At 43.6% G+C, this 16,478-nt stretch overlaps 1 protein-coding gene across 1 annotated transcript in view; it reads right to left on the bottom strand.

Moving 5' to 3' along the window:
* prss12 (serine protease 12) overlaps positions 1 to 16,478 on the bottom strand; it is a 36,880-nt gene that overhangs the window by 13,218 nt on the left and 7,184 nt on the right. The window contains exons 6-9 of the mRNA XM_056280499.1: positions 12,397 to 12,538; positions 12,037 to 12,257; positions 8,747 to 8,888; positions 1,259 to 1,464 (exon numbers count right to left, since the gene is read on the bottom strand). Coding sequence (XP_056136474.1) covers positions 1,259 to 1,464; positions 8,747 to 8,888; positions 12,037 to 12,257; positions 12,397 to 12,538 — 711 coding nt within the window. The remainder of the gene's footprint in view (positions 1 to 1,258; positions 1,465 to 8,746; positions 8,889 to 12,036; positions 12,258 to 12,396; positions 12,539 to 16,478) is intronic.

Here is a 16,478-nt window from a genome sequence, read left to right as displayed (position 1 = left end):
AGGCTGATTGAAATAATAAATGAAAGCTCACTCTCACAGGGCATTGTGTGATGTTATCCACTCAGTCAAACACACTCCTACACGGGTGCGACATATGGCTGGCTGCTCTGCTATACTATGACAAGGAGGAGTAACAGAAGACTGAAGGTATATAGGTGCTCACAGGAAGTGCAAAATGTGTGTGACTCTAATATCTGCCCAGCTGTGCAATAGACAGGGTGAAGCCATAACACAGTTCTTTTCCATCTGGACACATCTGATCGTCCTCCTCCTTTCTTCTCACAGAACTACAAAGCTCCTCACCTCCCGTCTTTTCTGCGGCCATTCGTTTCTCATTAGCCATCAAGTATGTATGACACAATGGATGCGTTTGTTGAAAACGCTGCAGTTCCACACACACACACACACACACACACACACACACACACACACACACACACACACACACACACACACGTGCGCACAGACATGCACACACGCACACACACACGCACTCACGCACACACACACACACATGCACGCACACACACAAAAGTGATAATGAATGAGGTTGTTTATGGTGTGTTTGTTCTTAATGGAACTGACGCCATTCTTCAAAGCCCAGTTGGATAGAGAAGCTAGTTTCATTTTTTCTTTCTTTCTTTCTTTTTTTTTTTTGATTTTCCCTCCTTTTTCTCCTCAATTGTACCTGGCTAATCACCCTGCTCTCTGGGCCGTCCCAGTCGCTGCTCCACCCCCTCTGCCGATCCGGGGAGGGCTGCAGACTACCACATGCCTCCTCCGATACATGTGGAGTCTCCAACCGCTTCTTTTCACCTGACAGTGAGGAGTTTCATCAGGGGGACGTAGCATGTGGGAGGATAACGCAATTCCCCCCAGTTCCCCCCCGCCCCAAACAGGCACCCCGACCAACCAGAGAAGCCGCTAGTGCGGTGACCAGGACACACACCCACATCCGGCTTCCCACCCGCAGACACGGCCAATTGTGTCTGTAGGGACGCCCGACCAAGCTGGAAGTAAGCGGAATAGACTGCTACGCTACCCGGATGCCTGTGAGAAGCTAGTTTTTTAGGGTATTTATTTTAAGGCGATTAGTCTAGTCTGGCATTGGTTAACGTTATGTTACTTAAATTGAGTCCTCGTTTCAGATGAATGTTTTTAAACTGAGTATGCTAAACACTGAAAACTTAGCATGGAAACCCAGTTAGAAACAATTGCCAATTTAATGCATGTTGAAGTATACGTTTGTATGACTGACCTTTGATTTCTTTGGAGCTAAGCTGTGGTTGGCCATAGTCACAGATGACCCCTGCGTCCTCACTGTGTCGACAGTTGTGTGACCCGGGTGGCTGTTTGATACAGTCGGCTAATGAACGCTCCTCTCCGCTGCACTTCACGTTGTCCACATGGATGGGCCCTGTCCCTTCCCCAAAGTACGCCATGACTCGGGCCTTGGCCTCTCCGCTGCAGAGCACAGACGAAGACAAACAGGTCTTTAGCATTACTGAATTTCGGGGACCTCCTCTTTCACTGACATACAGCTAGAATACAAAATGGTTAAAAATGTGAAAAATGCACTTCAAACTAAGATTTATCTTTGGCAGCATTGTTGACATACCGATGTTTGAACTGTAGCATTGTTGCAGAAATATTTGTGTGCCGTAAAATATTTGCTCATGATTTGAAAGAAGAAAAAGAAAAGAAGAAAGCCACTCTATTTTGTCATTGTATTCTTACATTGAATTTGTTCTCTGCATTTAAGCCATCCTATTGTATAGGAGCAGTAGGCAACTGCAGCACCCGGGGACCAACTCCAGTTCTTCTTTCCATTGCCTTGCTCAGGGGCACAGGCAGGAGTATTAACCCTAACATGCATGTCTTTTTGATGGTGGGAGGAAACCAGAGCACCCAGAGGAAACCCACGCAGACACGGTGAGAACATGCAAACTCCACACAAAAGGACCTGGGATGGCCTGGGGTTCGAACCCAGGACCTTTTTGCTGTGAGGCACCAATGTGTACCGTGCCGCCCCAAAAAACACGTTTGGTCTCATTACATGTTCATTAGTGGTGGTTGCATTGCTTTGGGGACGAATACTGAAATAGAAATTGATTGATAGTTTAGAAATTATATTTAGTGTACAGAAATAGCCTTTCATTTGTTTCAATGTATTGCAGCTGGAGACAGACAAATAGCTGTTGTAGCTTTGTGTGTGTGTGTGTGTGTCTACATATGTATATAGTGACAATTTGTGAGTGGACATGTTAAGGATTAACATTCTCCGGCCATGACACAAGCTGGGACAAACCTTTTCCCATCTGATAACAAAGTATCTGTGACACCGTCATACCAGCCCCTCTGACTCAGATTAGCAACCCACTACCACAGGCCTGTGTGTGTGTGTGTGTGTGTGTGTGTGTGTGTTTTAAATGGCCGTTGCTCTCATTTCTCATTTTAATAGGAATAATAAAAATTTGCCTGAGACGATCTCATATTGTGTCTCCAGGGTATAGTGGGTGGCAGCGCTTATATTCCTCCTGTCTCCACTGGGAGTCTCTTGTCTCTTATTGAGACAACTAGCATTGTCTCTTAAGTCTCCAATAGCTCCCCATGCAGTGCTTGGTGCGCCAAAGGTGAATCTCCAAGGGCCAAATTCAGAAGTGCAACCGCCCACGCTGGGGCATAGGGAGTCATTTGAAACGAGTGTAGGGAGTATCATCAAGCCTGCCTGGGGTGCATCTGTCAAAAAATGACAACATGGGCTATTCGTTCAATGCATAACTGCTCAGGTCAGCAGAGAAAGCCATTTCCTTGGTTTCTCAAAATGATCACTTCTTGTACTGACATTACATCTTTATTTAACAGGAATGGATATTCCATGCAAAGGATTTCCCTTCATTTGAAAGCACATGAATGGTAATACAGTATCTTAACGTTACCCAAGGTATTTGTCAAAATCAGGCTCAACACAGGACATCAGTGAGAAATTATTATCTGTTTTTCTAAAATGTTCTTAGAGGTGGGTGTGTCCAGGTGGTGTGGCGGTCTATTCTGTTTCCTACCAACACGGGGATTGCCGGTTCGAATCCCCGTGTTACCTCCAGCTTGGTTGGGCATCCCTACAGACACAATTGGCCGTATCTGCGGGTGGGAAGCCGGATGTGGCTATTTGTCTTGTTCACTGCACTAGCGCCCCCTCTCGTTGGTCGGGTGCCTGTTCGGGGGGGAAGAGGGAACTGGGGGGGATAGCGTGATCCTCCCATGCGCTACATCCCACTGGCAAAACTTCTCACTGTTAGGTGAAAAGAAGCGGCTGATGACTCCAAGTGTGGTAGTCTGGAGCCCTCCCCAGCTCAGCAGAGGGGGTAGAGCGCTGACCGGGACGGCTCGGAAGAGTGGGGTAATTGGCCGAGTGCAATTGGGGAGAAAAGGGGAGGAAAAATCCAAAAAAAAAAGTTCTTTGAGGTGTTAGTGATCATGCAGTTAACCTCTGCTGCAGAGGAGAGCGAGACAAAAAAGTGAAGTCCTCAAGAAGCTTCAGGCCTCATGTGGTCTACTGCTGCATTAAGCTCCATGTTGGCCATGTTACGCTATTCAGCCCATCAAACACTTCCTGTACTCCTGCCTACGTGCATGTAAGCATGTCTGTGTGTGTGTTTGCATTTGTGTCTTTGTGTCAACTGGTGCTTGTGTTCTCGTGTTGTGATTGTGGTCTTGCTTCAGAATGATTACTGCCATGGATCCAGTCGTTAAAAAAGCTTCAACTATGCTACTTTATTGGGTTTCACGGGGTTCCCTTCCCCTCATTAACTCAGAACTTCTTTTATTGCCATGTGTATTACATGCACTAGGAACTTAGCTTGGCAGTAGTACTAGGTAATAGTAGTAGACTGTTGTTGCAGAGAATAAAATAAAATTGAATAAACTCTGGGCCAATCCAACAACTTTGATTTCCCACAAATCACGGCAAGACATGACTCCTCCTGGATCTGTCTACTACTACATTCAATGGTAAGAGACCCAAGGAAATTTCCCACCGACTTTAAAAAGAAACATTTCATAATTTGAGCGTATCAGAATGTTAATGTACTTGTATGAGTGTGTACACATGTCCCTCTTTCAGCAAGTCTTTCTGTTCTTGTGGATGATGCATATGTGTAGATGTGTGTGCATGTGTTATGCATGTGTGTTTTATCACCACCAGCGCAACCTCTAACCCTCAGCTTTCCACAATGTGTGTAATGGTGTTTCACCGCACCCTGCAGGAGATAAGAGTGATGACCCCTACACGGCTGTAACATGTGTCCAACACACTCTCTCTCACGCTTATGCTCTCCAGATGTGATTTTCGTTGGCAGACAGATATACCAGAGAGAAAATGGGATGAGGAGGGGTTGAGTAACTCTTGCAGAGAGCTGGCAGGGGGTGAAAGGGGAAAGAAAAAAAAAAACAACTGAACTTTCCCTTGCTGCTTCAATCAAATTACACTGGAAATATATGCTTTTATCTACGTCGATTTCACCAGACTTGAGCAGCCCTCGGCGGTGTTAGTTGGTGTCGAGTCTTCTGCAGTGTTATGTTACATCGCACCTTTTACATCCATGTAAAGTTCATTCACAGCGGCACTACACTGCGCTGCTGGTGGACAGTTATGACAGGGTGCATCTATGTTGTAATTGATGCACGATGATGTTCTCCATTTTATTGTGTATTTTATGCTTCCTCATTCAGCTTGCTTTCAGCAGCACTCAATACATTTTGTTCAGGTCACATAATTCCCATTGTTTGATCTACACTAGCTTCCTTGTCCAATGTCGAATTACTAACACAGTTCCCGGACTGCAAGTCGCACCGGAGTACAAGTCGCACTCAGCAAAAAAAACAAAAAAACAAAAAACAAAAACGTGTTGTTGCAAAGGGGAAAAAAACCCATATATAAGTCGCTTTGGTGTACAAATTGCATTTATATGGTGGTACAGTAGTGATGTGTGGGTCAGGGTTTTTTAATACTTGTATCCTCCCAACCCATTATGAGAGCCAATCTGCACCGCCCGATCCGCTAAAATATGCGTTAATTAACCACCCGAACCTGACCCAACCCTGCAAACCTCCAAATTTAGCCTAGGCTACAACAAAGTGGGCAGTGTTGCACTATTTCATTTTTTGGGCTGTTTGCCCAGCATAATACACTAACTGCAGGCATAGCCTATTGCATCGAAGCCTAACAGCGTCTGGGTCTAGGCTGCTAAAAAAACAGACACATTTTTCTAAACAGTGTTCTTTATTGTTGAATAGCAGCAAAACAAGTTACCCTTCATTCAAGACATGAACTTTGTATCTCTCTTTCTCTTCTGTTCACACACGCACGCATGCGCACACACACACGCAAGCAGATTTGGTCAGAAAGAAAAGGTGTGTGTGTGTGTGTTTCTAAATTTATTTCTGATTTTTCCCTTTTTCTCCCAATTTGGTGGCCAATTGATCCCCATTTTAGTTCAAACATCCACCCTCGTACTGCATTGTGTTCGCCAACTGCATCTCTCCGGCCGGCAGTCTCGAAGGAGACACCTCGCCACTTCCGTGACAAGGCGAATCCAAGCCGAACCACTGCTTTTTCCCACACACAGAGACGCAGTCATGTGATATGTCTGTGAATGCTCTCATTCATCCAGGTCATGGTTATCCAAAGGAGTTGAATCAAGTGCAACTGAACTTGGTATATATCCGTGAAGACGTTTCGCCTCTCATCCAAGAGGCTTCCTCAGTTCGTGCCTTTCTGACTAGACCATCTATAGCTCTGAAAACGACTCCAAAGAGGATAAATTTTGAGTCTCATCACCAGCCAGTCAGACTAGCTTGGTCTAGTCAGAAAGGCATGAAATGAGGAAGCCTCTTGGATGAGAGGCGAAACGTCTTCACGGATATATACCAAGTCCAGCTGCACTTGATTCAACTCCTTTGGACATTCATGTGACGAAGACAAGCCGACTTCGCCTCCCTCCCGAAGACAGCGTTGCCAATTATTGCTGCTTTATCGAGTCCGGCCATAGTCGGATCTGACGAGACCGAGGCGCAAACCCCGGTCCCCAGTGGGCAACTGCATCAACATAAAGCCAATGCTTAGACCGCTACACCACCGCGGACAGGGTGTGTGTGTGTGTGTGTGTGTGTGTGTGTGTGTGTGTTTGAGAGAAAACGAGCGTAACAGAGAGGGGAAGAGAAGGTGGACTAGTAAAGCACAGGCTAGCCTATTGCACACAGTGTTTCTGTTACTCTGAACACTGCTTTGTCACTTTTTGACCCGCCCGCCCGAACCCCTGATATTTTCTAGTAAGCTTATCCGAACCCACCCGACCCGCGCATCACTATTGTACGGTAGTTTAAATTGAGTCACAAGACTAAACAGTGCCATCTACTGGCCTTATTTGAAATGCAGCGTATTCTTCCAACAAAATTACATTGTATAAATTGCTTTGGACTATAAGTCGTAGGACCAACCAGATGAGTGAAAAAACAGTGATTTATAGTCCAGGAAATACGGTATTTGTAATATATGCTGAATTGCTAAACGTGCGGTCACCACACACATAAGACATCTATCTGTCTTATTGTCTGTCATCCTTTGCCATGAGATTAAAAATTATTTGTCCATCCCTCTATTATCCAAGCCGCTTATCCTACTTAGGGCCAAGGGATGCTGCGGCCTACCCCAGTAGTCATTGGGCAGCAGGTGGGGAGACACCCTGGGCAGGCCACCAGTCCATTACAGGGCGCGCGCACACACACACACACACACACACACACACACACACACACACACACACACACACACACACACACACACACACACACACATACATACACATACACACATAGGGACAATTTAGTCTGGCCAATTCACCTGACCTACATGTCTTTGGACTGTGGGAGGAAACCGGAACACCCAGAGGCAACCCACGCAGACACGGGGAGAACATGCAAACTCCACACAGATAACGACCTGGGATGACCCAAGGTTGGACAACCCCAGGGTTCGAACCCAGGACCTTCTTGCTGTGAGGGCACCACACTAACCACTGCGCCACCTGCCACCCAAAATGATTTGTATAAATGTCCCATCCCATTAGCCAAATTGCTTATCCTGCTCTCAGGGTCGTGGAAATGCTGGAGCCTATCCCAGCAGTCACTGGGCGGCAGGCGGCACCCTGGATAGGCCGCCAGGTCATCTCAGGGCAATAAATGTTATTGCCCTGAGATGGCCTGACGTTGTACATTTAACATTGTATAAATGTTAAATGAACAATGTTAAATGTAAATGAAATGTAATATTTCATTTCACATTCAGTTTGCACTTAAATGATCTTGCCAACAGGCTGGTCCTTTTCATTTTTAAAGTGCATTTTATTTACTGTTCATTATGATTGGATACAAGTGAACTTTGTTCATGACAAAACATATTAAAAAAAATCAAAACTAAAAAAAAACTTTTTTTTCCCTTGATTATGGAGGCTTGCTATCACGTGAATTGAGTTTTGTTTTACTTTTGACACTTACATTATTGTATTTGTTTGTTCAGGTCTTGCTTGAGTTTTTTTTTCATTTTGTGCCACAACGTGTACTTGGTTGGCTTATAGTTGTTTTCCATGAAAGCATGGACCAAAAGAAAGACTAGTGACTACCCTTTAGAAACTAAAAGGAATAATGAATAAAGGATGAAGAATAAAGATTAACTCTGAGGATATTTACAAATGAAATGTTGCCATGAGCAGAAGACATTTATCCTTTTTATTTGTCTATCCCAGAATAATGAGAAAAGCAAACCTTGTCTTTGTCATCTGCTCTCGGCATATGGAGAAGGGTTACACCTGTCCAGTCCGTTACCAGAGTTTTGGAGTTATGGACATTGTATCAGAGGGTGGGGATAGCAGATGACAAAGAGGATGAAATTAGGTTCAATTATCTTTGTCCGTTTACGTGCTTGCCTGTCCATTTGTGTGATTAGCTTGCCCTGTGACTGACTGTTTATCTTGGCTCTGAGAAGAGCCGCATTAAATACTGGTAATGAAAAAGGGCTGGCAGCATGCCAAGGACTCATGTTGCACATTTACAGAAAACACTGGGGATAGTTTCCAAATATATATATATATATATATATATATATATATATATATATATATATATATATATATGCACTGATTTTTTTTTTAGGTGATTGAAAAAAATGCTATCATCTTTGTCAAAATTTTGATTTCCAGTGTGAAAGAATACAGCACACCAAGCTATGCACACAGATATGTGCAAAGCTCAGTATAAATATGTGCATAGCTTGGTGCTTAGTGTGTTGCAGTTCCTGGTGTCAAGGGATTCAATAAAGTTGTGATGAGGTGTAAACTGGAAACAGAGGAAAGAAAAAGTACACAGGTTGGAGAGATGCCAAAAACAAAGTGCTGACAGACCTCCTTAACAGAGTAGGCAATCTGGAGTCACTCAGAGTGAGTGTAAAGTATAGAGTCATCACATTGTAATGTCATCACTGAGTCTTCTCTCCACCAACAGTGTTGCTTACATTTCTCCTTTAAAATCCTGACCGAGACCAAATATGAATGATACCATGGATCCATGAGGGAGAGTATGGTATGGTCGGGGTTATGGATAATGTGTCAGGGTAAAAAACAGCGGTGATGACTTACGGTGTCCTCACCTACAAACAAATACAATTTGTAAGCACACACAAATAAACACGAACCTGTATCCAAGCTGTCGACACACCACCTCAGCATCACGATCAGTCCAGCCATCATCACACACCGTGCCCCACTGACCTGAAAGATAGATCTCTACCCGGCCCTCCTTGGGGTTCTCCCCTCCCACCAGCCTCAATCGCATACCTGGGACACACAAGCACACAGAAATTATTTTTGACAAAAAAAAAAAAAAACGAATATTTTAGATGAAAGAGAACTGGCACATTTATGGAACTGTGTTTATTTGTATGCCCACTGCCTGCTAACACACACACACACACACACACACACACACACACACACGCACACACAAGCACAAATACACTTAATATTTCAGGCAACACCATATAGCATGCAGCGCATGTGCGTTCGTGTTTCACGAAAAGGAAGTAGCTCAACCACCTGTCTCTTCTCATACACATAACCAGATCACCAACTCAGGGTCTTTGTGTGTGTGTGTGTGTGTGTGTGTGTGTGTGTGTGTGTGTGTGTGTGTGTGTGTGTGTGTGTGTGTGTGTGTGTGTGTGAGACTCCCTGCAGGGGAAACACTTTCACTCCTGTCACTCATCGGATGATCATTCATCTTCATCATCTGCTTCTCACTGCCCTTCTCTTTTTTCCTTTCCTCTGCCTGTGCTGCTATTCAATACAGAGACTGCTAATTAAATCAGTCTGAAAGTTAAGTTTGAACAATCCATCACTGTTGGTCTCGCACGCGCGCGCACACACACACACGCCATTCTCTGGTTAACTAATATATTTTCCATATGTTAATTTTCTCTGCTGGCCCTTATTGAGTATTTTCACATGCTGATGAATTTGAACTTGCTTTAACTTAAACCAACAAAAACATTTAACGCTGCTTGAGGGGATGTTTTTATGGCAAAACATTACCTTTTATTGATGTGTGTTGAAAACTTCCTTCCAAGCCCCCTGAAAAATAAAAAAATTAAAAAAACTGCCCATTGTTGATTACTGAGCGCATCTCGTGCTTTCCCGTTAAATCTTTTGCTCGCGCACGGGAAGTGACGTATTTCACGTCTTGGTGGTGGACAGGCTTTTTATCTAACGTGTAGGACACATTTTAAACGATTTAGAATTAAATTGAGAAGCCGTGCGGAAGGCTTTACAATGGTTTTCTCAGGTCATGACATTCCTCACGTCGGCCACATGAAACAGACTTTGGGGAAAAGGTTAGTAGTAAAATAAAGCAGCGTGCATTTTTTTGTTTGTTTGTTTTTGTTTTTTATTCTTCGTCTACCACCATGGGGTGGACATTGTGACGTTTGTGAGTATCCAAAAACAACAGATATCTTTAAAAAGTCTCATTTTGAACAATTACAGCAGCTACGTATGGGCAAACTGCTACGTGATGCTTGTAGCTCACATTTCCCAAATACCTTCTGTCATTTTAATCAAAAACTCGTGTTTTGTTTTGTTTCTGTTTTTTTTTTTTTTTTTTTTTTTTTTACCTGCTTGCTGTTGTGGTTTGACCTGAATTCACTGTTTGTTTGTTTGGGTATGTAATTGACATGAGCATGGAACAAGAGGGGATGTACAGGGAGGAGGGGTATTTGAATGTGGGAAAGTTTATTTCATGTTTGCCCTTCAGGAAATAGCTACTGTAGTTCCCTTGTGTGGAAACACAAACACAAATTTCTCCCGCTTATCAAACACACAGAACACAGAGATACAATTACACACCCCTACTCTCAAACCCCTCCAACTGGAGGTCTCTCACAGGTACCCTGTCTGCAAACAGAGAGGATGTTATTGAGAGAGGGAGAGACAGAGACAGACAGACAGCGAGAGAGAGAGAGACAGAGAGAAAGAGAGAGAGAGAAAGCTTGAACGCACTGTGGTTTATCTGCTTTTCTAAAAGCAATGTAAAATAGTCTCCCTGCAATCCATCCAATGGAGAGATACACACACACACACACACGTAGAGGGTATAAGGTGAGAGTCGGTCAGCCAGACAAGCAAACCCAAGTCATCTAATGACATAGCTATTTCATTCTAGCTTATGAGCTCCCTTGACGAAGTGGCAGGGGAGTCCTACTCTTCCACATCCTCAAGTCATTATCCGTTTGTCAAGATTAAAAACCATGACATCCTTTTTCGTGATTCTCTTATATGACTTATCTTTTTCAAAGGTGATATTCTTATAGACACTCATGCATTGTGCTCAGGTCATTCTTTTCAGCACAGGAAATAAAGGAAGTTGAGGGTATTGAATTTATATTTAATAGGTAAGATGGGTTGTGAATCCACTGCTGAGTCCTATCCAATCCAATAGTGTTACCAGCCCTCTTACCAGCCCCCACCCACCAGAACTCTTCCCTGTGAATCTCATCATAGGTAACTGGTGCAGTTTTACTGCTGAAGTGATCTTTTGTTCTGTTGTGGCATGGCGTCGAGCCCAGTGCTTGGGACTTTAACGACGCTGAGAAAGAGTGGTTTGTTGAGGCATGCTTCAGCAATAGGTTTTTTTTTCTTTTACTGGCTGTATAGTTATTAATGCAGGAGAAGATGGTTGGCAGCTGTGTCTGTTAAAGCTAGCATGAATTACATCACTCACCTCTTATCTGTCTCTCTGGGATCATTGGCTTTCATTTGCCGAGAGAAATCAGATCTGATTGACTGCAGGTTGAGTTTGTCCCAGATTTGTAGACAGACATGAATCTAATTTCAGTTGTATTACCTGATCGTGACTACTGGAAGAAGAACTGGCTATTCTTATTGCTCATTGCTTTTCTCACAGAGTTTTTTTTAACTGTTTGCCTATGCATCCTCTGTGGCAAAAACAGCTGGAGCAGCTCTTTTCAGGCTAAAGGCTTAGGAGGTTTTGTGTCTTTTTCATTACTATTCCTAGCACAGAGAGCATTGGACCGTGGCAAACTTTTTAAGCTTCTGGTGTGTATCTGTGCATGTGCAGGTGTCTGCGGTCTAACCCCCCCATCACCAAACACCCCTGCACAAACACATGGACAGCAAGCACACTTCTAGGGTTGCTGCTATAACAACCCACCCTTGAAGCAGTACATGTCTGAGCCTTACTTTATGCACATGCACACACACACACACACACACACACACACACACACACACACACACACACACACAATATCTTCAACCTTAATAGGAACTTCCCTGACCTGTCAGTACTGTCAGAAAAAAAGGGGAGCGTGTGCATTAACAAAAGGTGCAATAGTATATCCTTTTCCTAAGAGCGTGTCAATGTAATACATATTGTTGTTTCCACACATTTACACCCAGATGCTCTCTGACTCACTGGAGAGGAGACCCTGTCCAGTGCGGTGGGGGCTGCAGGCAATATTGATGTCTTCATGGTGCGTACAGTCGTGCCGGAGCCATTCTCCCCTGTTGCAGAGAGATAAGCTAGGCTCTTTCCCTGTGCAGCTCACGTCGTCCAATAGGATGGGACCTGAGCCCACACCGAACCGTGGGAGTGGGGTGATGTCTAGCCCCTCTGAAACCAGAGTCTCACCTGACCTGAAGAATAAGGGTAAGTGTTGACAGTTGAAGAGCCAAATACAAATGGACATACATACTTACAATTCTTAACTCATACGCAAATAATGTGTGACAATGTGCTTGTTTCTGAATATTTGTTTTTCTTGCTCTGCATTACCTGTAGCCAAGTTGCCGGCACACAACTTGTGTGTTGGAGTCCGTCCAACTATCATCGCACACTGTCCCCCACTGATCATGGTAGAAGACCTCTAAACGACCCTCATAGCTCCCTACACCCCCCGCCAACCTGACTGTACCATCTAAGAAGAGCGACAGAGAGAGAGAGAGAGAGAGAGAGAGAGTGAGAGAGAAACTACACTCTTTGTACTAGCTAGCTGATATTCATGTGACAATGTGCACATTTAATTGCCCCTACAACTAGAGGTAAATCTGTGTATTTATGTGATTGTGTTGCTGAAACATCAGGTTAAGTCTGTGTTATTTATATAGTACATTTAAAAAAAAAGTAGATATAATGCACTATGCACTTCATAATATATATTCCATTTCCATTCCATTATTCAAACCACTTATCCTGCTCTACACACACACACACATACATACACACACAAACACATGTGTGTGTATGTATGTATGTGTGTGTGTATATATACACTCACTGGCCACTTTATTAGGTACACCTTGCTAGTACCGGGTTGGACCCCCTTTTGCCTTCAGAACTGCCTTAATCCTTCGTGGCATAGATTCAACAAGGTCCTGGAAACATTCCTCAGAGAGTTTGGTCCATATTGACATGATAGCATCACGCAGTTGCTGCAGATTTGTCGGCTGCACATCCATGATGCGACTCTCCCGGTCCACCACATCCCAAAGGTGCTCTATTGGATTGAGATCTGGTGACTGTGGAGGCCATTTGAGTACAGTGAACTCATTGTCATGTTCAAGAAACCAGTCTGAGATGATTCGAGCTTTATGACATGGCGCGTTATCCTGCTGGAAGTAGCCATCAGAAGATGGGAACACTGTGGTCATAAAGGGATGGACATGGTCAGCAACAATACTCAGGTAGGCTGTGGCGTTGACACGATGCTCAATTGGTACTAAGGGGCCCAAAGTGTGCCAAGAAAATATCCCCCACACCATTACACCACCACCACCAGCCTGAACCGTTGATACAAGGCAGGTTGGATCCATGCTTTCATGTTGTTGATGCCAAATTCTGACCCTACCATCCGAATGTCGCAGCAGAAATCGAGACTCATCAGACCAGGCAACGTTTTTCCAATCTTCTATTGTCCAATTTTGGTGAGCCTGTGCGAATTGTAGCCTCAGTTTCCTGTTCATAGCTGACAGGAGTGGCACCCGGTGTGGTCTTCTGCTGCTGTAGCCCATCTGCCTCAAGGTTCGACGTGTTGTGCGTTCAGAGATGCTCTTCTGCATACCTCGATGGTAATGAGTGGTTATTTGAGTTAATGTTGCCTTTCTATCAGCTCGAACCAGTCTGGCCATTCTCCTCTGACCTCTGGCATCAACAAGGCATTTTCGCTCACAGAACTGCCGCTCACTGGATATTTTCTCTTTTTCGGACCATTCTCTGTAAACCCTAGAGATTGTTGTGCGTGAAAATCCCAGTAGATCAGCAGTTTCTGAAATACTCAAACCAGCCCGTCTGGCACCAACAACTATGCCACGTTCAAAGTCACTTAAATCACTTTTCTTCCCCATTCTGATGCTCGGTTTGAACTGCAGCAGATCGTCTTGACCATGGCTGCATGCCTAAATGCATTGAGTTGGTGCCATGTGATTGGCTGATTAGAAATTTGCGTTAACGAGCAGTTGGACAGGTGTGCCTAATAAAGTGGCCGGTGAGTGTATATAACTATGTATGTGTATATAACTTTGTTAAAAGAAACACTCAATGGTAGGGGAAGTGCTCAACAAATAAGGAGCAAAATAAGCCAGTGAGTCAAATAAAGTACAAGCCTGTTTCATGCCATAAGCAATCATCAGCTGTCAATAAAATTTATTGACAGCTGATGATTCTGATGATTTTTTTCCTGCATCTGTATTGATATTCCTCTCCTCATTAGTTGAGCACTTACGTATAACAACACCATTGATGGGTTTGGGGGAAAAAAAACGCTCTCTCTCTCTCGCTATATACAAACCCCAAGTCCAATGAAGTTGGGACATTATGTAAAATGTAAATAAAAACAGAATACAATGATTTGTAAATCCTTTTCGACCTATATTCAATTGAATACACTAAAAAGACAAGATATTTAATGTTCAAACTGATAAACTTCATTGTTTTCTTGCAAATATTCACTCATCTTGAATTTGATGCCTGCAACACGTTCCAAAAAAGCTGGGACAGGGGCATGTTCACCACTGTGTTACATCACCTTTCCTTTTAACAACACTCAATAAGCGTTTGGAAACTGAGGACACTAATTGTTGAAGCTTTGTAGGTGGAATTATTTCCCATTCTTGCTTGATGTACGACTTCAGTTGCTCAACAGTCCGGGGTCTCTGTTGTCGTATTTTGCGCTACATAATGCGCCACACATTTTCAATGGGAGACAGGTCTGGACTGCAGGCAGGCCAGTCTAGTACCCGCACGCTTTTACTTCGAAGCCACGCTGTTGTAACACGTGCAGAATGTGGCTTGGTATTGTCTTGCTAAAATAAGCAGGGACGTCCCTGAAAAAGACGCCGTTTGGATGGCAGCATATGTTGCTCCAAAATCTGTATGTACCTTTCAGCATTAATGGTGCCTTCATGGATGTGCAAGTTACCCATGCCATGGGCACTAACACGTCCCCATACCATCACAGATGCTGGCTTTTGAACTTTGCGCTGATAACAATCTGGATGGTCCTTTTCCTCTTTAGCCCGGAGGACATGACATCCATGATTTCCAAAAACAATTTGAAATGTGGACTCGTCAGACCAGAGCACACTTTTCCACTTTGCGTCAGTCCATCTCAGATGAGCTCGGGCCAGAGAAGCCGGCGGCGTTTGTGGGTGTTGTTGATATATGACTTTCGCTTTGCATGGGAGAGTTTTAACTTGCACTTGTAGATGTAGCGACGAACTGTGTTAACTGACAATGGTTTTCCGAAGTGTTCCTGAGCCCACGTGGTAATATCCTTTACAGAATGATGTCGGTTTTTAATGGTGCCGCCTGAGGGGTCGAAGGTCATGGACATTCAATGTTGGTTTTCGGCCTTGCCGCTTACATGCAGAGATTTCTCTGGATTCTCTGAATCTTGTGATGATATTATGGACTTTAGATGATGAAATCCCTAAATTCCTTGCAACTGTACGTTGAGAAACATTGTTCTTAAACTGTTGGACTATTTACTCATGCAGCTGTTCACAAAGTGGTGAACCTCGCCCATCCTTGCTTGTGAATGACTGAGCCTTTCGGGGATGCTCCTTTTATACCCAATCATGACACTCATCTGTTTCCAATTAACCTGTTCACCTGTGGAATGTTCAAAACAGGTGTTTTTTGAGCATTCCTCAACTTTCCCAGTCTTTTGTTGCCCCTGTCCCAGCTTCTTTGGAACTTGTTGCAGGCATCAAATTCAAAATGAGTGAATATTTGCAAAAAAAAATAAAGTTTACCAGTTTGAATATTAAATATCTTGTCGTTGTAGTGTATTTAATAGAATATAGGTCGAAAAGGATTTGCAAATCATTGTATTCTGTTTTTATTCACGTTTTACACAACGTCCCAACTTCACTGGAATTGGGGTTTGTGTATATAGTATATAAATATATATACACACACACACATATATACATACATACTACATACATACATACATACATATACATATATGCATACACACACACACACACACACACACACACACACACACACACACACACACACACACACATATATATACGTGCAAATGTGCAAAAACATTTAACTTCCCATTAATCATCTCCCCACCTGTCCAAGCACACAAGTACACACAGACAACAACAAAGTGCACAACCACATATGCACATGCACCCAGACACTTACAAACACACACACACACACACACACGCACACACAGGTTTTGTAATAACTAAAGAAAGCCGATAGAAGATGACATTTTTGACCCTACTATGGTGAGATTAGGGGTACACCTCAGTTCATCTGACGGGTTGTGTCACAGTCTGGGAGAATAGTGACTAAAAGCAATCATTTTACTCTTGGAACAATTAAAATTCTTTTTC

This window comes from Lampris incognitus, chromosome 5 (assembly GCF_029633865.1).
Source record: "Lampris incognitus isolate fLamInc1 chromosome 5, fLamInc1.hap2, whole genome shotgun sequence".
Taxonomy (NCBI): Eukaryota; Metazoa; Chordata; class Actinopteri; order Lampriformes; family Lampridae; genus Lampris; species Lampris incognitus.
This window is presented reverse-complemented; position numbering and strand designations above follow the sequence as displayed.